The sequence below is a fragment of the Physcomitrium patens genome, chromosome 9, assembly GCF_059467195.1.
Source record: "Physcomitrium patens ecotype Gransden chromosome 9, ASM5946719v1, whole genome shotgun sequence".
In the NCBI taxonomy this organism is placed as follows: Eukaryota; Viridiplantae; Streptophyta; class Bryopsida; order Funariales; family Funariaceae; genus Physcomitrium; species Physcomitrium patens.
The window spans coordinates 275,622-298,952 of NC_143418.1; the positions used below are offsets into that span (position 1 = coordinate 275,622).

The following is a 23,331-nucleotide window of genomic DNA, read 5'->3' on the forward strand; positions in this document are numbered from 1 at the left end:
ATAGCATATATAGTAGCTGATTATAATCCTTGTCATAAAGATAAGAACTTGGTCTTTGCTACTCTTTTTTGATGAATTTCTTCAAATGTGGCCATAAATACTTCTAAAAATGAATTCAAATTACAAAAGAGTTGTGAATCATTTTCCATTATAGGTGCAAATCAAGAAAGTGCATTTCCAAATAAAAGTGTACTTATGAATCCAACTTGAATAAATCCATCAAGGTATTGGAAGGGATGCAATCTTAAATAAAACTTGACTTTTTATATAAATCCTCAAAATTTTGATCATGTTCCATCAAACTTCTTTGGCATACTAATTCTTGTCCTTGCCATATTTGTAGAAGCAAAACTTTATAGATTTAGTTATGAGATTGATTTACTTTCTTCCTTCAATTATACAACTTCTTGGTGTAGACTCTAAACTTGTACCATAGACATGAACTATGAATTAGAATTCTTATTAAATTTTCAAGGATATGAATTTCAAAAAAAAAAAAAAAAAAAAAAAAAAAACTCTATATACTCTTATGTCACTCAAAAAGGTTAGAAAATGATTCAAAGATGGTATAGTATTAAATTAGAATGGCTATTGCTAAAGGTAATAAGACTAGAAAGTCTTAAAACAAGACTAAAGATTAGAAAGGCATTGACAAGAGTGAAGAAGGCTTCATTCTTACCTCCATATATACTCTTAATTAGGAGTTATGTGGTGGTGTTCTATACGACCTCCAAAATATGTTGACTTTATAAAATACATATTTTAATTTGTAAGGTAAATTTTCTATATGTATGCCACATAGTTAGCTTATTTCATAAGCAACCAACATGTGATTAACTTGTTGATTAAGTTTTTAACCTACCAATTAATTACAAAAATATATAAAGCCTAAGCAACATCTATGAAGCTTTTAGGAAGTTTTTCTAAAATATATAGTGAAATAAATCTAGTTTTACCTACTTCTATTTAATCACATAGATAAATATTAGAATAAATATGCATGTCCATGACACAAATAGAAGTAGATGACAAACTTTACTTAATAGATTTTTATTCAAGAAAATTTTGATGAATTAAGATCAATTACAAGATACATGATAAATAACTCCTTGCAATTGAAGATTCATTTTAAGAATAATATCATTATTTAGAAGATGCTTCTAATCTAATCACTATATATATAAATTACAAGAACCTTGAATATTTCATAGTAGTACATATTTTAAATTTTTGCTAAGTTTGTTGAAATATATCATTATCAAGATTTGAATTTAAGATCACTTACTGACTAAGAAAATAATAAGATTTGTCAAATGTCTTTTTTAGACCTTCTCATCTTCTACCAAAAAAAAGAGATGCAACTTTTATTCATTAATGGATAATTTTATGAAGCTAAAGCAATTTCATCTATAAGTAATAATATCAACATTAATTGTTGATTCCAATTTTTTAAGCTAGTATAGTTAAGTATGTCCTCTAATCTTCTTGTTTGTGATATTAAAGAAAATTCTTCAAAATCTCATGATACTTTTAAGTTTGAATTCAAGAACAATCTACTCTATTTTGAAGGGCACTTATATATTCCAGAAGGTGAATCATAATTACTTATTTTTCAAGTTTGTCACAACTTTCTAATGATAAGATATTTTGAATATAATATGACTTTAGAGCTAATATCTAGAGATTTTTGGTGGCTTGAAATAAGAAAGGCATTCAAAGACTTTCTACAATTATGTTTGTTTAAGATAAAAAACTTCTTGTCATTGATCTTAAAAACTTCTTCAGCTATTACCTATTTCAAAACAACCTTGGTCTTTTGTTTCTATGGATTTTATCAAAAATCTTCTAGTCTCAAGTTTCTATGATTCTATATTTATAATAGTCAATTATTTTATGAAAATGGTACATTTTATATCATATTCAAAATCTATTATAGGTAAAGAAAAAACTAAACTCTTCCTTGATAATATGTATTAATATCATAGATTGGCCAAAAATACTATATCAAATAGGAGGACTCAATTTATATTCAATAAACACCTTTCTTTGCCTATAAGTAAGCTTTTATCTTCTACTTTCTATCTTCAAATTGATGGACAAACAAAGCTTGTAAATTAAGATTTAGAATAATATTTAAGATGTACTATCAACTACAAATAAGATGATTTAATAATTTTTTTTCCATTGAAAAAAGTGTGCTTATAATAATGTGGTATATTTTTCTATTCAATAAACACCTTTCTTTGCTAATTATGATTATCATCTACAACTTGATGCTTTTGAATTTTCAAAATTTGATGAATAATTTATTTAAGCTATATATAATAATGAAGGCATAACTTAAAGATATTTAAAAATGAAAAAAGATCAATATAAATGTCTATTGTAAGAAACAACCTTAATTCTATATTAAAAATAATATATGATTACTTCGTTGTAATATCAAGACTATGTGTCTTTGTAATAAGTTGGATTATTATAGATTTGAACTATTTTTTATATATGAAAAAATCAATTCAATTATATATCAATTACATCCATCGAAGTCTATGAAGATCTATTTTGTATTTCACATATCTCTACTTGAGCTATATAAAATAGTGAATATTTTAGAAACAAGATAAATACCACTTTCTTCTATAGAAGTGGATAATAACCAAAAGTTCAAAGTAAAAGAAGTCTTAGACTTAAGTTGGAACCAAAATAGGATAGAATAACTTATTTATTGATATAGATATGACATTAATGAATGCATATAGAAACCAATAAAAAATCTTACAAATACAACAGAGAATGTTAAAGCTTTTTATCAACAACATCCATCAAAATTAGGATGAAGAATCAAAAAAATCTTTATTATAAAAGAAATATTATTCAAGAAAGATTATATTTTACTTTTTATTCTACTTTTTAATTTTTATGCATTTGTGGCATTAAAGAAATAGAGAACCAATAACTAGTAGATAGCTAACAAGACATTGTAATTTTTGCAGTCTTTAAGATGATATAATAGATACAAAGACCTTCAAGAATGACATATTTTTTCTTAAGTAGATAGTGACATACAACTTGTTTGGTATCACAACCTCAGAAGAGACTCTTGATATTTGGCAATTTTGGATGTAAAAATAACTCTTGATAGTATTATAAATCTTTTATTTGAAGGAAGTTATGAAGGCTTCAACAATAATCAAATAACATGATGTTCATCTTATCTTGGAATAAAAAATTAGTTGAGAGGACTTATCAGCTACCTTTAAAAAGAACAAAGATTAAAATATTTGACATATCTTGGACTTTATTAACATGTGATCACTGCTTTTGATGGAACTTGTTCCTAAAAAGGGGAGTAATATCATGGACATATATATATTTATTTTAATAGTTATTTAAATAATATGAATAAATAGAGATAAATAAAAATAAATAAGTTTAATAGTATCTCATAGAAAAGCTTCCTAGAAGCTTTATAGATGTAATTTCATCTTTTTACATATCTATAGGTGATTGATAGGTTGAACACTTAGCCAAAAAATTAGCCACATGTTGTATATATTGGTAATTTGTGGTACAAGCTAATTTTGTGTCACAAATATAGGAAACTTGCATTGTAAGTTAAGACATATGTCTTACAAATTAGATACATGTTGGAGGTCCTATAAAACATCATTATATAGTTCTTTGTGAGATAATATATATGGAAGAAAAGATGAAGTCTTCTTGACTCTTGTCAATTCTTTTTTTGTTTCTAATTTAGTTTCAAGAATCTATATATTTTTAGTCTTTAGCAATGCCATTCTAGTTTCTTCTTCAATATACATACTTTCTTATTATCATTTTTTCATCTCTCTTTCCTACTTTTCTCACTTGTTTACATATCTTCTTTAACAAACATTTCATTTTTCAAACAAACATCTCATTTACCACTAGAACACAGAAATAAAAATCAAAAATATAAAAGAAGATTTCAAAATACATTTTATAATGTGCTTCAGATATACAACAATATCCATTGAAATGATGATATTAATACTTTATGTATATTCCATCTATTTAAGCTTCATGAAAATAAGTAATATATGTAAAATATTTGACAAAAATAGATTTAAGTATTGAAATATGTCTCATGTTTATTTAATAAGATATTCTAAAATTAAATTATAATAATTTTGTAATAAAATAAAAATCTAATGCTTCTTAATATATCTTACAAGATTAACCATTAGTCATTAATTTGAAGACATGACAATCATCATTATAATGTTATTGGTTTTGGTATTTTTGACCATTTTAAAAAATTTCTTTATTTTTTAAGAATACATTAAGCTCATTATAATTCATGATATTAGATCTCAATAAAATTTATGTCTATAGATATTAAAATCATATATTAGATAAAAAATAAAATATTTTTAAAATTAAAGAATTAATTCAAATCATGGTATCTTTTTAATATTCTTAATTATTATGAAGTTGGAATAAGATCAAATCATTAAAGTTTTATACACTAATAAGAGATTTCAGGATTGGCTATGATCTTTAAATTAAAGTTATGCTTGATAATCTTTATATTGAATATAAATTCTAAATTTAGATTATATATATTCTATAATAATTTTATCAAGTCAATATATACTATGGATAAGATATGATTCTAATAACAAAATAATATTGCCTCATATTTATTTAAATAGTGGACCATCTACAAAATTTACATTATATATAATAAAAATAATATTTTAACTTCTACCAAATGTAATAATTCTAATTTTATAGTTGAATATTTTAAATTAGAATTAAATCAAGATTATAAATAATTTAATATTAAGTATAGTTTTTACACATAAAATTATATATTTTTATATACGAAATATAAATAAAAAATATAAATTACTCTATCTTATTATTAATTACTTAATTTGAAGGCTAAATAAGAGAATATGTATAAATATATAAATATAAATAAATATCTATATATATATATATATATATATATATACATATCTTTCTTATAAAAGACATACAAATTAGCTTTAATGCTTATAAAAAAATATTTAATCTATTTACTTTTAACTTTATAAAATTAAAACTTTGTTTAAAATCAATGCAACAATAATACATCTTCTTTATTTTTGCCTAGTTTCTGGCTCAGAAGATAAATTTTATTCTTCAATCCAAATCATAAAGTAATTTTAATAAAGAGTTTCTCTTAGATAGTAATGTAGTTAAGAAACATGATTAAAGAAGAAATAAAAAAGTAAATAATAACAACAAAAGTAATAAACATTCAAAACTTTATTTTTTTTATATATTTTATAATGGTAATAAATAAAATATAAAATACAGAAAAGCATTTTTCTATTATGTTTGTATGTATTAATTGATACTAGAAATATGTAAATTTTAACTACTATGAAGAAGTTGTTTATTTAAAAAGTAATTTACTTTAAGATTATCTTGTATACAGTCAAAGATCTTTGCCTCACCAAAATTTATAAGTAGTGTAAAAGAGGTCCAAAACATGCTTCAAGACCTTAGCCTTCTCTTTGTACCTACTTTCAAGGTACTACATCCCATATTAAAAAAATTCACACAATATTCTATTAGTCATATTAGTTATACATCATAAAAATTCATTTGTTTTTTAATTTATATTATAAAAGTGAATTTATAATAATAATTTAAAATACTAAGTAAGCCTAGAAATCTTATAAGTCTTTTAAAAATATTTTTAAAAATTCTTTATAGTCACTTTATAATTTTATAAAATAATTTTATAAAAAACCTAAATAATATTACAAAAATTAATAAAAACTACAAAAAAAATTATAATTAGTCTTTGAGTACTTTTGTAATGTAATCACTTAATTAGAAATATTTTATTACAGCTTGATAAATTTTTAGACCATAATAAAAATACAAAATAATTTAATGTTTTTTCAACTCAATAATTTATTATTTGATTATGGTGTTATTGTTTTTACTTCTTTTGTTTCATGACCATCATATACAACTTTTTAATGAAAAAAAAGATATTATCTACTTTGAATTTTGCAATTAAGTGTAAAATAATATAATAAAGAAAAAAAATTAAAATACTAAAAAAATTAAAATAATTACTTCTAAGATTCATTTAAATTCTATTTATGAGATATTTTTATATTTAAAAGATTCTTAAGATTTAAAAAATCTTTAAAATATTTACTAATCATTAAATAAGTAAATTATCTATATATTTTATTTAATTTTAATTTTAGAAGTACCTAATATACTAATTTTAGTGAATCTATAAATTAAAAGATGTATTAGTAGAATTTATAATAGCTAAGTACCATATAAAAATATATATGTATGTACCAGAACTTATAGGTTTTTTTAAGTGTTACATGCTTTCTTTGATTAAAGACTAGTGAGAATTCCAATTGATAGAAAAAAATTAAAATTAAAATTAAAATTAATCTTTTATATTCTTAAGGCTAATAGATATAACTTTAAATGTGATCCAAAGCCAATAAACACTCTTTCGGTAAAAAATGTTATATGAAAAGTTTTAGTATCAAAACTCATCAAGCAAAGAAAAGAAAAACAAAAGCATTTAAAACTTATATGTTATAATGTTGAAAGGCTTATAATTTTTATTTGGATATTTTTTAAATTAAAAACTATTATTATAAGATATATGTTATTAGAAAAATAATATTCAATTGATTATTATATAATAAGTATATGTACAATGACAATTTTAAGTGAGGATATTTGCAGTAGATGGTTTTTTTTTATACTGATAGTCATTTCTATTATAAAACTATAAAACTATAGGTTTCAAAAATAAAGTTCTATTTTTAATCTATTATGAGTATAAATAGGTATTATTCTCTCATTAAAATAATACCAATTTTTTTTTTTAACTAATTTTTACCAAAATCTCTCTAGTTTTAGAATTTTTCTTTCTTAGTATAATTGTACTATGATAAATAAAGTTTATATTATTATAATTATATATAAAAATTATTTTAAGAATAATTATTTCAAATTATAAATTATAAAATTATCTTTATATGATCATTTCCAAGTAATAAAAGTTATTATATAATATATAAAAATAAATATTTTAAATTCCAAAATTTTCACAATTTTTGCTACAACTAGCAAATAAAGGTCCTATTGTACATGATTCATGTATCAACCAATATATAGCAAGGATTTAAAAAGATATAATATTATATATGCCAAGTATATTCACAATGATAACAACCATTTTAGGTTTCTAATCCAAAATTAATTTTATTATTGATGTAATAATTTTAAGAAGATACTTACAAATCATTTATTAATAATAAATTAGCTTCTATTTATGTCCAAGCTACTAGTAATAGAACTACTTATATTTAATATTAACCATCTTTATGTAATATCCAATACCTAATTAGCTACTACCATTTTTAACAAAGTCTATTTTTATGTACAAAGCGACAACAACACAACAAAGACTAAACACTACATAATGGTATAATAGAATGTCTATGATATACCAACCAATATTTAAAAAATAGTAATCAAAGCCCAGTACTAGTCCATCACCTATCATGAATTATTTTGAACTACTTTGGCACTATGTAGAAGTAGAAGAAAAGACCATTCTTCCTTTTAAATATTTTTGAGATTATTAATAAATTCCTTGATCATGAGTATTAAAAAATTATTTTTTGGATCACTTGAGTTTTGGTCTATTACTTTCTTTGTACCATACCTTACTTACTAAACTATTGTCAAAGAAGTCTAAAATGTTCTAAGTAATATAAACTTTAAATAACTTATTAAAATCTTGCTTACATTTCTATGGTCTTTATTTGTTCAATAAATAAATCAAGTTCCATCACTTACTAATTCTATTAAAAAAAATATGAAAGAAGTAATAATCCTTTAAAGCTATTGGATCTTTAATAAGATAATTTTATTGTCTTCTTTTGGTAATAACTTTAGCTTATAAACTACCTAATAATAAACATTATTGTTTTGGAATCATTACTTCTTCATCTTTCTCATGATATATATTCTGCTATACTATTTCATGATCTATATAAACAAACTTTGGCTCAATCTAATGTAATCTTAGTCTATTTCTTAACTTACCTTGATATTTCTAGCAAAATATTGATTTTAAAGAGCCATAACTTTTGATATTTATATTATGATATCTTAATTTTTAGATTCACAAGTTTTATATTTTTTATATTTTTAAACATGTATTGTATCATAACCACTTTTCTTGAACCAATTGTTTTTTGAAAGAAACTATTTTATAACTTATGTATATTATTATAATAAGGCATATGCATTATCTATGAGATCCTTCTTCACAACTAAGGATTATAAACATTAAACTAAAAGAGCAAAACATTCACCTCAATTAAATAAAATTAATGTCTTTATTTATATTACAACCATCAAAAGTACTAAATTTTCAAAATAGCCTTCTTCTTTAGTACCATTATTACATTAAAATGTGATCAGTTTTGCAATACATTAAGTTTCTTTTCACTTGGTTAAATTAGCTAATAGACTATATGTGCTTGCAAGTATAATATATAAGTAATAAAATAAATATGATAATTATATAAATCTAAAATTATTAGAATCATATCTTACACTTGTATTTTTTCTTAAGTGCAAATAGACCTTCAATCTCTAAGATATTAAAATGTAATTCTTTGGTCCCTTTAAGATTGTAGACTAAAAAAAATAAGACATAATTTTATTTAATAAAGATCTATTTGCTTTAAGTCTTGTTGGGTTTGTTATCCTTTTGGCTTTCAAGTTAGATTCAAGTATTTTCTTTTTATTTCTTGACTAGGACATATTCATCTTTATATTAATCTTTTTTTACATAAAATACTAGGAATAATTTTAAATATAAGACTATAAAGTGGTAAACTACACAAGTCTATTTGTAATACTAAGCTCTACTTAATTTCTACTTCAATCTACTATGATATGGATTGCAATTCCATGTATTGACAATGGTCAATCCATGAAAAGCATTACTATTTATTTTTAGCTTTAATCTTAATGTGGCATTAAAAAGTACAAAAATACTTATTTGATGTGAATTTGAAAAAAACAAAGTTTGTACCATGAGAATAAAATGACCAAATTTAGACTTTGTGCTTTGATTTATAAAAATTTTCAAAAAATCTTTTTAATAGTTTGTAACAAAAAAAAGTATTGATTTTTATAGACTTCTAAGTGTATAGCCTTTGAAAAAAAAGGTAGGATAATTTACCTTTATATAATACTAATTCTTCTATATGATACTAAAAAATTATGTAATAATTAAAAATTAAAGTTATCTAGTACAAACTTGCTAATAAGTTGTTATTTAAACAACTTTGCTAATTGATATAAAAATAAACGTCAATTTTTTTGTAAAAGTAATTAGAACTTTGAGCATTAATATTAACAATGTTTCTACTCCAACATGAAGAATTTTTTTTTGTTTCTTTTTTTTTTTGTTTTTTTTGTGTTTCAACACTTTGTTGATTTGTCTCCTACTCCTACATAATACCATTGGTAATCTTTTTGGATTTTTAGAATATTAAGTGGAATGTAGAGCTAAAATAGTTAGCAAAAACAATCCCTAGATTGTCACTAGAAGATGAATATAATCCCATTGAATATTATTTATAAGAGACAATTTGATGTTTTTGTAAATATGTTTACAACATAGTCCAACCTATACACCACAAATACTAGATAAAGCTGCAAAAGAACAATGTGAAGAGTAGGAGGTCCCAAATACAATTCTGACTACTAATTTGGACAATAGGTATGGGACATGCTTTGGGGGCAACGCTGGTCTGAGAGGCTGCCCACTCTCCAGCATCCTCTCGCTTTTGGACTCAGCCCTCTCCAACCGAGGAACCCAATCAATTGAATTCGACTTGGGATCTAACTGGAATACCAACTATGAACGCTTTTTTTTCTGGTATAAAACCCTGTAATCGGCATGCTGTCCTCTCGTTAAAAGTCCTTTCACAATTAAAACACCGTCTGAAGAATGCTGATTTACAAGAGTGATGCTCTGGTGAAGCTTGAGAGTTTGCCTCCATCATCAGAGGTTCAAATTGAGTTGCTCAACATCCAGATCAAAGATGAGATCTTGGGACACATGTAAGACCCCGATCTTAATCCAAACTCCATTCACCTGGCGAACCACCAGACAAACATTGGCAGGGACTTCCTCGTTACCAGAGAGTGCCACGATATTCAATGTACCATCGCTGTTCGCCACAAATCCTTTCATTGAGCTTTTTCCCATAAACAGGAGTTTTGCTCTATTCATTGCATACTCATCAGCAGAGTCTGGGTCGTAGTTCGGTTTCACTGTCCTCATCCCAGTGAGGTCCACCTCACCACGAGCCTTCACTTAACCATCGAGCAGGCACGCCCGCCCATTGGATCCGAACACCTTGGATTGACGAAAGTTGTATGATTTAATAGGCAGAAACGAAATGATCACCGATTTTGTCTTGGTGGTGATCAAGAGGTCCGACTCCTCAACCTTGATGTCAGTTATACAGTTTGAAATGGTCATAACCACTTGTAAGTCGGCTGTGACTTCTGGGAGCGCATGTCCGTGTTGAGAGTACCACGTCGCAGTGACAAACTGGGCGAGCTTCTGAGGCGACATGGCCTTGGCTGTCTTGCATATCGTGTCTTTAACGATATTTCGTATGAAACCTCCAGCTCGATGCCCAGAAGGGTCAAAATTGAATAGACCCGGTCCTGTGGATATAGGCACCCCCTTGTCCCTCTCATCGCTTCGCGAATGAGCGGAATGACGTTAGGATTGACATCAAGTGCCCGCTCGGATTTCCTGCTCAATTCTGCCCCTAAAACAGCGTGACACGTAGAAAAGGGAACCTCACTAGCTAACTTGACTGCCAGTGTACCGAATTCAGAATAGCTCTCCTCAAAAACGAGCCCAAGAGACCATTCGGAAACAGACGGAATGTCCTCAACCTTACACACTTCTTGATTGCTTCCACCATATTTGTTTCGGGTCAAACACTTTGAGATCATGTCAGCATGTTCTGCCCTCATTTTCAGAAAAGTAATGATGTCTGAAGACTCTTGCACTGCCCGTGCGAGGGGGAACGCATGAACAAAAGACTTCTTGCCAAAGGTATAAGCAGCTTCCTGCACAATCCAGACTCGATCGTAGCACGCACCCTTGTTATCTCCTTCCAAGATCGGAGGGATGTACATGTCGAGGCCGTTCAAGAACACCAGGCATTTTGTTGCACGGGAATAGTAATAACCCATCTCAGCCAGTTGAAGTGATTTCATCTTTTGGTCTTCCTGTTCTACACAGACGCAATCAATCCAGACATGAGCCATGCTCATCTGGGCACAGATATCTAACGTAGCTACGAAAGAGGCCATGCTACATGACTTAATGGACCGTCTTGTTCTTTAGAAACTAGATGTTGCCTCTTGCTCTCGTGAGACCAGATCCTCCTTTTGCCCGTGAGACCAGATCTCATCCACTTCGAATTTGTTCTCATGCGACCAGACGTATGATATAATACAATAGTTGTCCAAATCTCTCGGGAAGGACTGCGTATGAATTTCTAACGTATCGACATGGTAGGATGCCAAACTAACTTTGACATCAATCAATTTATTGGGGACCTTCCAATTCGTGTGTGCATCCATGTATTCTCTCCCAGACTGCTTGACGAAATGCTCGGTTTTGGCTTTGGTTTCTTCACCCGAGTCGAGTAAATCCTGAGTAGAAGTGAGGAAAAGGACGGGAGTTACATTTCAAAAACTCCTCCATTGAAATTAAAATCAAAATCTAAACGGTTGTTGTAGTCAAGCATACAGAGTAAATTGTTTCACTGTATATGAAAACAAAACGCAGTCCTCTTTCAATTTTATCTTGCAATCTTCAGACTATGACCCTAGCGCAGAATGCAAACAAAACTTGGAAAGACACCTGGTGCAAAACCAACTTCCGAAGTACCTGACGCATTTCAAAGGGTGAGCGGGATTATCAAATTCATTCGCTTGTATCCTGTGTAACCTTGAGTAAATTGTCTTCAGGTTTCAAAGCACAATTAATCATCTCTAGCAGACTTATCTGTACAATTGCAGCCTACAATCCGCATGGGATTCGAAAGAAGGATGCTTGCCACGCTTGAACTGCACGCACGACGTGAAAGCTCAGCCTTGCAACTATTAAGCGCCTGCCAAGATGAGAAAGATCAGTGTCAGCGCCTGGATCACAAAGTCCAGGAGAATAGAGTAACCAAAGACAGTACAGATCAGGGTATAGCACAAATTCAATCCACACCTCAGCACCAACCACCCAGCTATTCCCATCAGAATTCACCGACAACCTACACCGACTACAATCCCATTGCTCGAATCGCAGATTTTTCCTAAATTATTAAAATCACCATAAACAGGTAAGTGAATCGCTTACAATCAGAACTTGTGCACGCGAGATGATCCAAGCGTGCGCTTCCTCCCCAAGCCTCCAGCTAATCACATCAAGGTCCACCATGACTTATTCTGAAACACGGTCATGAGCTTCATTCTCAAGTCCACCAAGAAAACAAGGTTGAAGAGTCTGCGCTCTGAGAAAGATGGGGAGGAAGACCTCATCCATCCAGACAGCATGTCAGAATAACAATGGAAGCATGCTTGGGAGTCGTCTGTTGATTGCATGATCTAGTGGAACGATCTAGATGCAATCAATTGGAAAGATCAAGTGCCCGATACATAAATTAGAACTACCCTAAACTACCCTGGTATTGCAATCCCGCTTCGTGCCCACGTGGACTTCTCTGAGCTTCAAACTAGGATTCCTGACTGTCTCCGGTTCTGAACTTTGCGCGAGATGAAGGGTTCTCTCCACACCAGCGCAACCACTTGCACTCTTTTTTATTTCCAAAATTACCTCGTTTGGATCTCAAATGTTTCATAATGATCGTCAATTGTTGTATTTGTTAACACCTCGAATGGAACTCAAAGTGCGGCAAATGGGACTGTCACGTCATCATCACATGGCAGATCCTACAGCAAGCAGGCAAATATTAGGTCATAATTCGGAATGTTCAAGTGAAATATGTTCATCTCAATCACTGACAATAGCGTCTTCTCCTGCTGCTCAACGAAGCTATCAAGCACTTCACCAGCCTTTCCCATTGCACCATCTGAATCTAGGTCACGGTTTGCATGAGAATCTGAGCCCAATTGACACCATTTCCATGTCCACTCCTGTCGAAGACGCCTCCACCAAAGAAACCTTCATGATGCAAACGAAACGCTGACCCCTTGTCTCAGACCTTCAATAGAGAATAGAAAAATATACTTCTAGTTGTAATGTGCTGTCGTTTGCTCACAAACAGCTTTTCTATTTCTTAAAGTTTACTTTCTGCCAACACAGATTGTAACACACACACACAAGGTCTGCTGATACCCATGCAATGTCATCCAAAAAATTTATCTACCCATTCTCAGGTTGATTTTATAAATCTTCTAAATTCATATATACAAAAGTCTAAATTTTAAGGTATTTAGTCGACACCCATTCCTATCCATTCTTAAACATTGAATTTATCTTAGTAATTATTGAATATTTACATAATCATAACAAGCGAACCATTTTCTCCCTATTTAACAATCTTAGAATCTCGGAAGAGAATGTCAATTTCAAAAGATTTGAGGACTTGCGGACACTCCCTTGAAACAGAAATGCATTGTAATTTTTATTCCAATAACAATCCTTGAGATCAAAAAATTGAACAAGGCAAAGCCTGTAATGAGCCGGGGCAGTACATCAATATCTTAATGTCGACACTTAAAGATTCCTAATCTCAAGATCTATGGACGGTTCAAAGTCAGAACCATCCAAGGTTTCAAATTTTCACTGCACTACAAATGTAACTGAATGCTTGCCATCGGTCAAGTAACTGGAGAGCCAATCTGGCGGCACCCAAATCCTATGCTTTTCACAATTAAAATCGTTGATGATCAAAAGCTCCACAAATTATGCAACCGATCTCAAACGACGATTTAAAGCTTTCTAACTAAAGTAACATCATGCAAGTAGCTCTACTTTATACTTCAAGGATCTCTTCAGGTAGTTCGAACCGAGATCCCCCAGGCAAATAGTTCCGACAGGCATAGAATAGTGCATCATGAAACTTGGGAGCATTATCCAAAAACACGAAGTGACCAGCCTGCAATGAGAGATCAACAGCGTAGAAAAATAAGCAAACTCTGCATGGGACTTTCAATATACGCAGAACTCAATTGAGTTAAGTAGAGCTGGTAACTTGTCAGTGACCCTACCAGGACGATATAAATTGAGGGGTTCAACTTTTAGCTACTTAGTGCACGTGTTCATGCGAAAACAGAATCATTGGCATCAGCAGTAATCAGCATATCAGCAACAGAATAGTATGTACCCTGGGCACACGAAGAATTTCACATGGAAGATTTGATCCCAATCGTTTCCGAGCTTCCTTTGCACCTTCGAAATTCATCCAGTCGTGCGTGCCATAAATGAATGAGGTCGGGACTTTCCAATTTGGTGCACTGCACTCATCACAGCAAAATTTTCTTCCTTAAATATTTCAAAAACACTCTAAGACTCAGAATTAGCATTACAGTTAGTTACAATCAACAACAACGTTTCGCTATCAAAAAACAGTACAAATATGACGAAAGGGGACAATCACAAAAGGAGTGTCAACGCATGAAACATGGCCAAAAGAGCAAGGACGACAAATTATAGTTCAGAAGTATCATTCCCGATAGAGAATGAAGCTTCACTGCATCCATACCTATCCACAAGAGGTGTACGGGCTAAGGCTCCGAAGGAAAATATGTAGTTAAGGCAAAGTTCCCCACTTGCTTTAGCAGCAGCTGTATGAAAGATGTAATCTGCCAATAGGGAGGCCAGTTTATAGGTAATCATAATTGGTATATGAGAGTCTTGATTGCTCAGAAATGTGGTCATAGCCATGGCCATATTGTAATATTCACATTATCTCCAAATCAAGACAATACAAAGACGCTTCGCAACTTTGCTAACATCGGATGAGTATATTAGTACAGTATACCGAGATTAAACTCATGATAAAGCTTACCTGATAGCAACTTGGTCTCTACATCAGATAAAGGATCGCGTTGTTCAGAATTTCCAAACCTTCTTACAGCATACCCATTAACCAACTTCGGACCCCACGGTCCTAACCCCCTGTAGCCGATGAAAACCACATTTACTAACTTTACAACAACTAATATTGTCGGTGTGAAGGCACAATGGCCAGAAGCGACCGCACTACGAAGCACTAGAAATATTACTAATCTATGAAGCATGGGTCATTCCGCACAAAAGACTAAACGAATGTTATTAGATTCTGTATGATAAAAACTACACAGTAACTTGCATACCATTAACATAGTCTCACCTTATGATTTTTTGTGGAGTGAAATTGGATTCCCAGAGGCAGTTGATCAGAACCCCTGGCCATGTTGATTTAAATTTCATAATTCTATCAGAATCAACATTAAAACCTGCTGGACCCACTAGCACAAGATGCTTTACATGATCCGGATACTGCACAAACAAGAGACATCAAACGGATGAAATACGGCTGGTTCGTCCCCTGAATTTAAACCTCCTCCATTTGCGAGGGAAAAGTATGATACAGTGAAAACTCGCTTAGCACCACTAACAAACACAAAATTCCACCCAAAGTGTACAAATAATGTCGTCAAAAACGATTCTGAACTAAAGCCATCGAACAATCTTCTACAAACATGATATTTGGGAACCCAAGTTCGCTTGATAAAACGAACAAACCTTTAAAGCATATCGTGAAGCAACATATCCTCCCAGCGAGTGACCCAGCAGGATAAAGTCGCCTAGTTGTTTAGCTTTCCGCCACTCCTCCAGCGATTCAACAAACCATGATTCTGCCTCTGAAAGACACCAGAGCAATCAGCAACACTACTTCCATTCATAGGACATAAGCGAATGAACCGGTTCATTATAGTAAAGAAATGATGCAAAAATTAACAATTTTCCGAACCAAAGGGTCTCGCATATTAAGTGACCCCAGTCATGAACCAAACGAAACAAGACCATGCCATGCAAGACGATTACACCATTATGTATTGATACACGAGATATCAAGGCTGAAGTAAATCTCGAGTTGCTTCACCCGTAGTGCGACACCCAACACATCCAGCAAAAAGTGTATGATTGTTTACGATATCGAAAATCAACGAGACGTGAGGTAGTATTACTTACCTTCTGTATTTTTACAAGTAAAATCCGGTCGGCTTGAGGCACCCCACCTGCCATACACAGGAAGAAATATACCCAATGTAAGCTACACATGACTGGCTACACCACCACAGGCCAGGAACTACCCACCACAACTGCATTGCTTTGCGCAGCATTCCGAAGCACGTCAAACCTAATTATGTGAATTGGGGTAGACAAAACATGAGATGACGATGCAGAGTTCTCACCCAATTTGATCAATAGCAATGACTCGAAACTTCGAAGCCAGTGCATCAAAATTACGGAAGAAGAACCCTTGAGAAGCAGCGTAGCCGTGCACAAGCACTATTGTTGGCGCATCAGGTTTGTCAAAAGTCACTGTATTGATAAAGCGAGGCTCATTGCTAACAGACCTGAACCAGCTAACTTTTGAGCCTGGCGGCCCAGCTCCAATGTTCACTTGTTCCACCACATATGGGGTCCTGCAAATAAATACGAGATTCCAAAACATTAATACCGAACACCTACAACTGCTTAAGTTAGTAGGGGAATATCATACTTCACAGTCAACGAAAAATCAAGATAGCTCGATCGCTCTGATAATCTCCAATGCATCTCTTTGAATGCAATTCATTAATAATTCGGACTAATAATTGGAAATCTCATTCAAGATATCAGACCCTGCAGAGAAACTACAATTAACCTCACCAGGTACTGAGGAATGCAACAGGATTGCGATTTTCCGCAAACAATATAGCTGCATAGGTTTTAAACAGAAGGGAGCATCTGACCATTATGCCTCGATTTTTAAAAATTACACACGAATTAAAGGAACGCTTCACAAAGTGACAACATGGAGTTCGACAATTCAGGCACATAACTCCGTCAATCCTTTGTTTATCTGTGGCGTGATTTTAAGTATGAGTTTCGCGCTCATTTGCAAAAATAATCTCAGTGCTCTGATTGTAAGTTGCCACAGCACCAATACATCGATTCAGCTGGAATTCAGAACTCCTCAGACAAGAAGAAGAAGGAGAAGAAGAAAGATTGCGAGACAAGAAAAACACTCACTTCACAAGAGTGAGAAGCTCTTTTTCAGATTTAATAATCTCCTCCCGGGAGGTAGGACTCCATGTTAAAAGTTTCGAGATCGCCGCCATAATAGACTGCTTCTGAACCTCCCCCGTCACTGCCCCAGTCGCTCCAGCCTCCGCCTTACCCATGGCTTCGGACATTATCCGCCGAGGAACAAATCGCATATCCTTTCTCTCCTTCCTCTTTCTCGCGACCACTCAAAACATCCAAAACAAAACCCTACCGAGAAACCCAAAATGCCACAACTCTCCACCAATCTTTCCAAAAACTGCACCCCTCAATCCCAACACAATTCTTCACGTATGAAGCTAAGAAATCTCTCCCTCTCTCTCTCTCTCTCTCTCTCTCTCTCAGTCGCTCGCTTGCGCGCTTGCTATGTTGCAAAGGGGCCAGCGGAGAGGAAACATAAATCCACCACAAGCATTCAACTTTCCCAACACTGAATTCAAAGGTACAGCGAGAGTAACTGTTGTAAAACCCAGCTTAGCAACGACCAGGAAGTGAAGAAGAAGAAGATGAGAAATTCTCCACATCCCCTCTCATCCCCTCATCCCCTGGAACGTGCCCCGCACTGCACTGCTCTGCACAGCGGGACACTGCCCCTTCGTTCTGTGCTGTTTCCTGCCGGCTTTCCGGGCTCCTCCCATGAATCGATTCTGCGTGAAATCTCCCTGGTCCCAAGTTGTACCGCACCTCGGGTTTCACCTGGTTCATTCATTTCGCCACACACCACTAGAATGGAAAAAGTAGGGAAGAAAGGGGGTTGGGACTTTTGTAGGGATAGGATTTGAATCTGGTGCAATGACCCACGCGTATTTCCAGGAACAATCGACCCCCTTTTTCTTGAAATGTTGGGACGTTGGTCACTCCGATGCGTCCGCGTTCGGGTCACACAATATCCTCATTAGCATACACGAGGAACCTAAGCATCTTCATCTCACCGCGTCGCAACGGATTATACAAGGCTTCACTCAGTGTGGAAGTGCACTATTCTTCGAGATGTTTTCACAGCTTGACGTGTAAATCCAAGCCTCAATGTGGGACACTCATCCCATCCTCGAAGAAAACGCCATCTTGTGGTTGCAATACTACACTTATGACTAATAGACCTGACAAACTGCCCATTTTGAGGGCGTTGGACGAGGAAGCATCGCATTTGGAATTTTCCCCCACTGACAAATTCTCCACTATACTCAAAGCCTCGGCCCTAACATCCTTTGGTGAGGCCATGGAAGAGGAGTTCAATGCGGAACAAGGAAACACCTCACAATATGTTCATTCAGAAGCTACTGACATACTGCAATGTGCACTGCTTACCATGACCCCTGAAGAAAAAGCGCACCTCTTACAACAAGGCACAACACTGCCAAAAATGCCTACAATCAGCGGCATCCCTCCTGCCTTCTTCTCAGCCTCGGTGACCAGCATCACGACTACCTTATTCCCGGTCATGACCACCCTCCATCAATCTCCCCCGCCCTCAGCGGACAATAAGCGCCTCTGACATGGTATTCCTTTTGCATGCTGGATTACATCCAGAAAACAACATAGGACAATTGCCAACACTTTTCTTCAGCAGCTACATACGTGATCAAGATTTCATAGCGTTCTTGCGAGATTTCAATACCATGGGCAAATGATTACCCAGCGTCGGATTCACACCAAATTTCACAATTCCGCACATGTCTCCGAGCAAACGCCAAAGATTTATTCGAGTCACGCGCGGACTCCATCACCCTCAGCAGCTGAGCACCATTTCAAAATCTGGGCAAAAAGCTATTTGTCTCAGCGGACTAGCAAAATGTCGCATAGGATTTTCTTGGTAGTAAAAAATATAAGATCGGTGAAAACCTCAACCTGCACTTCTCGAGCCTCATCACGCATGCCAAACTAGCCACCAATGACAAAGGAAAATTCATGAGACGGATTGCTCGCGACCACTTCATTTGCTCTCTTCTACCTGACCTCATGCTCAAAGCGGGAGTAAACCAATTCCTTAATGATGATGCCATGCTCAAACATCTGAAGATAAGCATGGCATTCTCTCGTAGCAATGACACGGGGAGATTGATACCACGACACAAACCATCACTAGTCACCACCCTCAAGGCAACCACCGAAGACCTTCCAGAACTCAAACTAAACAAACATGATTTTGACCTGGCACTTGCAGGTATCACCAAACAACTACAAGCGCTTTGAGCCACCACAAATTGGCAGCATAGAAATGAAAGCAAACTAGTCTAGGGTGTCAAGAAAATCTCCGTCGCCCTTTGACCACTACCCTGCAGCATCGCCAACGATATGGGGCACAATGCCATGACATGTCCAGTGCGCCCTTTCATGCTCAACATGCTTCTTGAATTTTTCTGGCTACTGACACAATAGGCAGCACCCAAACCTTCAAACTAACCAACACATTTGTATTGCATTGTGGCTCAGATGTGTGCACTGCTCAAAGAACATGAAACAATGCCATGATGTCAACCACATTCTTTGCACTTACATTCTATGCTCTCAACTGCATGGCACCCTCACAAAAACTCATTGTTGTGAGACCATAGGTGGTATGAGGACAGATCAACCTCATTAATAAGCAGTGCATAGTGGACACATGCTACAACCTTACTGTTATACCTCACAGGTTGGTGCACCTGCTAAACCTCAAAATCCAACCTACCAACATACAAGTTACCATTGCCAAAGGTACCTGGTATCAACCACTTGGAGTAGTAACCATGTACATTGTTATCTCAGATTATAACTCCACCATAGTGGCCATAACCAATACAAGGGACAAAGTCCCCTTGGCCTGGACTGGCTCACCAAAAACTTCATGTATTCTTGATGTTGCATAGCACAAACTCACCATCAACTCTCAAGGAGCAATACCAAAAGTAGTCACAATGGAGGCTATCAATACATGGCCTGGCATGCATCTTTTCAATGTATCCATTACACCACCAACATATATAGATGCTTACTATGATTGACCTACCCGCTTGAAATTAAAACCCATGGATAAACACATGTATACATGGATTATGCCTCCACTCAGCACCCAGGATGAAGCATCAGTAGCAAGAGCACAAAAAACCAAATTCTTACAAGCTTCAACTTTGCTACTCATTCCATCTCATTCACACACATTGCTAGCCAATAATATCATGGCAGTATGTCACTGGGTTGGGCAACAATACTAGCACATGACAATATAACTGATGTTGCTCCCATACAACAGAAGAGATATAGTGAATTGCTGAAGGAGCACACTGCTATCAAATACAAAATCAAGTGCTTGTTAGACACAAGTGTAGCAAGTTCTTTGTTGTCTCTGTAGGCAATTTGTGTGGTGCTAATTGAAAAAAATAAAAATAAATAAACAGTTCAATTTGGTTTTGCTTTAACTATTAATAATTCAATGCCATTACCAAAAAAAAAAAAAAAATACTTATCCACTTAAAAAAGAGACAATCTTCTTGTCAATTGACCTCGTAATTGGGTTTTGGCAATTATCATTAAAAGAGTCAGTAGAAGAAAAAACAACATTCATTTATAGAGAAGTGTCACAAACATACATATTTACCTAAATAAGAAGTGTTAGGTAGAAGGTAAATGTAGATAGATTTGATATTATCTTGTTACAAAGATTTTGAGTAGCTTCATAGACATGTATTTGACTTTATTCATATTTATAGTTGATTGATAGATTAAAAACTTGGCTAACAATTAAACCATATGTTGCATGTATAGATAGCTTGTGTACAAGCATACAATGTAGCACACTTATAAAAAGCTTGCCTTGCAAGTTAAGACACATGTCTTACAAATTGAATATGTATTACAGGTTTATAGAACATCACTATGTAACTTCTAGTTAGATAGTATATACGAAGGCAAGAGTAAAGCCTTCTTCACTCTTACCAATGCCTTTCTAATCCTTAGTATTATTTCAAGACTTTCTAATCTTCTTGTCTTTGGTAATAGCCATTCTAGTTTCATATTATACCATCTTTGAGTGATTTTGTAGTCTTTTTGAGTAACACAAGAGTATATTGATCTTTTAGTTTTTTGAGATTCATATCCATGATAGTTTGATAAGAGTATTAATTTGTTGTTCTTATTTTGTTTTAAACATGAGTAGAGTATTCCACTTCTATTATTGTGTTTTGAAGATTATGAACTATCTACCTTTAAATCAACTTTTAAAAAATGTAGACTATCATTCTTTCTAGAAATTTTCATTTTCTATTAAGAGTTGCAGATTATCTTCTTATAATTTGAATTGTGAATTTATTTGAATTATCTATAGAAGAAAAAATTATAGATGCTACTTATAGTGGAAGTGAGAATAGATTTACAACTATTGCAAATCTTCATGAATTTGTCAATACTCTTAGGATCAAAATCTCATGTATTTTTAACATGAAGCATAGAGGTACTATTTCTATGCCTATGGATGAAGTCAACAATGAAGTTCAAATTCTATACCAAGAAGTTGTACAATTGAAAGAAGTAAGTAGATCAAGTTTATAATTAAATGTAAAAAACCTTGTTTCTACAAGTATAAGGGTAGTAAGAATAAATATGTTGGCAAAGTTTGATAGAATAAGATTAAAGTTTCAAGGATTCTTACAACAAGTGAAGCCCTTTTTAAAGTTGCATTCTTTTTAATATATTGATGGATTTATTCAAGTTGGATTTATAGCTGCACTTCTATTCAAGAGTGATTTCTCTTGGTTTGTATCTTTGGTGGAAAAGAATTCATAACTCTTTTATGATTTGAATTTATTCTTAAAAGCCTTTATATCCATATTTCAAAAAAAATAATTGAATAAAGGTAGTAAAAATTAAAATTCTATTTTTACAACAAAGATCACATTCAACTACCATACATGTTGTAAAATTCCAAAATCTTGCTTACAATATAGATTGGAATGACAAAGCTTTTACCAATTAATTTTAATATGAGTTGAAAAGTAATATCAAAGATTTATTATTGATAATATTGAGAGTATATTTATTAAAGTAATTTATTACTAAAGCCATTGCATGCAATAATGAATTCTTTGAAAGATGCTAAGAACAAAGCTTTGATTGGAGATGTATAAGTGAAGTCATGAAAATAGCTTCTAAGTTTGGAGAAGCTTATTTATCAAGGTCAAAACCTATGCAAATTGATAAGATACATTTTAAACTTCTTATTGAGTAAGAAAAGATTTGAAGTTGTCAAGAAGGATTATACTTGTATTATAAAGAATCTAAATAAACTACTCAATATTGTCCAAAAAATAAGAATATAATCTTAGAAGACCAGCATAGTTGCCAAAAAAGAAGATGTGATAAAAACAAGTTTCTTTAGCTACAATAAGAATCATGTAGCTGAAATCTTAAATAACATCTAATAAAGATTTTATTCTTTTTTAGATTTTTTAGTTTTTTTTACAATAAAAGTTCATTTAGGATCAAAAAATCATAAGTCTTTATCTTATTAGATTCAAGAATGTCAGCTTATTTTATAGACAAAGCTTTTGTTTAAAAAAAAAATACATCTTCACTTAAGCAAAATAAATTTTCACATGTAGAAGTCATAGATGGTCATTTATTGTCCTTTGAAGACATTATCCATAAAATAGTTCTTTTAGATGTAGCAACTAAAGATTATAATAGCTTAATAATATTTAATGCAATTAAAACTTCTTTTAATTTAGTTATTTTAGGATTATTGTAACTAAAGAAATATAATCCTTAAATAGACTATATTTCTTGCAACCTTAAATATTTTTATAATTTAGTTTAAGATTTTGTTAGATAAGTAGAAATCCATAAGTCTAATATAATCAAATTTATATTGGTAAGTATGAGAGCTTTTATGCATGTTGCAAAAAAAAGTTTAGCTTTTATTATATACGCCACAGTTATTTTCA

General features: G+C 32.6%; 2 protein-coding genes across 2 annotated transcripts; both read right to left on the reverse strand.

Annotated features, from left to right (window-relative positions):
* Positions 1-9,669: 9,669 nt before the first annotated feature.
* On the reverse strand, positions 9,670-13,158 carry LOC112286847 (uncharacterized). The gene is made up of 3 exons (XM_024529167.3): positions 12,491-13,158; positions 12,029-12,251; positions 9,670-11,790 (listed from the first exon to the last, which is right to left on the reverse strand). The coding sequence occupies exon 3, from the start codon at positions 11,443-11,445 to the stop codon at positions 10,591-10,593; it is 855 nt and encodes a 284-aa protein (XP_024384935.1). The 5' UTR covers positions 11,446-11,790; positions 12,029-12,251; positions 12,491-13,158; the 3' UTR covers positions 9,670-10,590.
* A 595-nt stretch (positions 13,159-13,753) lies between these two features.
* On the reverse strand, positions 13,754-17,774 carry LOC112286846 (putative 1-acylglycerol-3-phosphate O-acyltransferase). Its single transcript, XM_024529166.3, has 9 exons — positions 17,381-17,774; positions 16,558-16,791; positions 16,334-16,380; positions 15,884-16,002; positions 15,489-15,637; positions 15,165-15,274; positions 14,859-14,958; positions 14,481-14,610; positions 13,754-14,252 (listed from the first exon to the last, which is right to left on the reverse strand). The coding sequence occupies exons 1-9, from the start codon at positions 17,566-17,568 to the stop codon at positions 14,130-14,132; spliced, it is 1,200 nt and encodes a 399-aa protein (XP_024384934.1). The 5' UTR covers positions 17,569-17,774; the 3' UTR covers positions 13,754-14,129.
* Positions 17,775-23,331: the final 5,557 nt, after the last annotated feature.

Coding starts and splice junctions, on each gene's coding strand:
- LOC112286847 (XM_024529167.3), bottom strand. CDS start 11,445: ATGGCCTCTTTCGTAGCTACGTTAGATATCTGTGCCCAGATGAGCATG.
- LOC112286846 (XM_024529166.3), bottom strand. CDS start 17,568: ATGCGATTTGTTCCTCGGCGGATAATGTCCGAAGCCATGGGTAAGGCG. Junction 16,381..16,557: donor ATTGCTATTGATCAAATTGG/GTGAGAACTCTG, acceptor TGTGTATGGCAG/GTGGGGTGCCTCAAGCCGAC. Junction 15,638..15,883: donor CTTCACGATATGCTTTAAAG/GTTTGTTCGTTT, acceptor TTGTTTGTGCAG/TATCCGGATCATGTAAAGCA.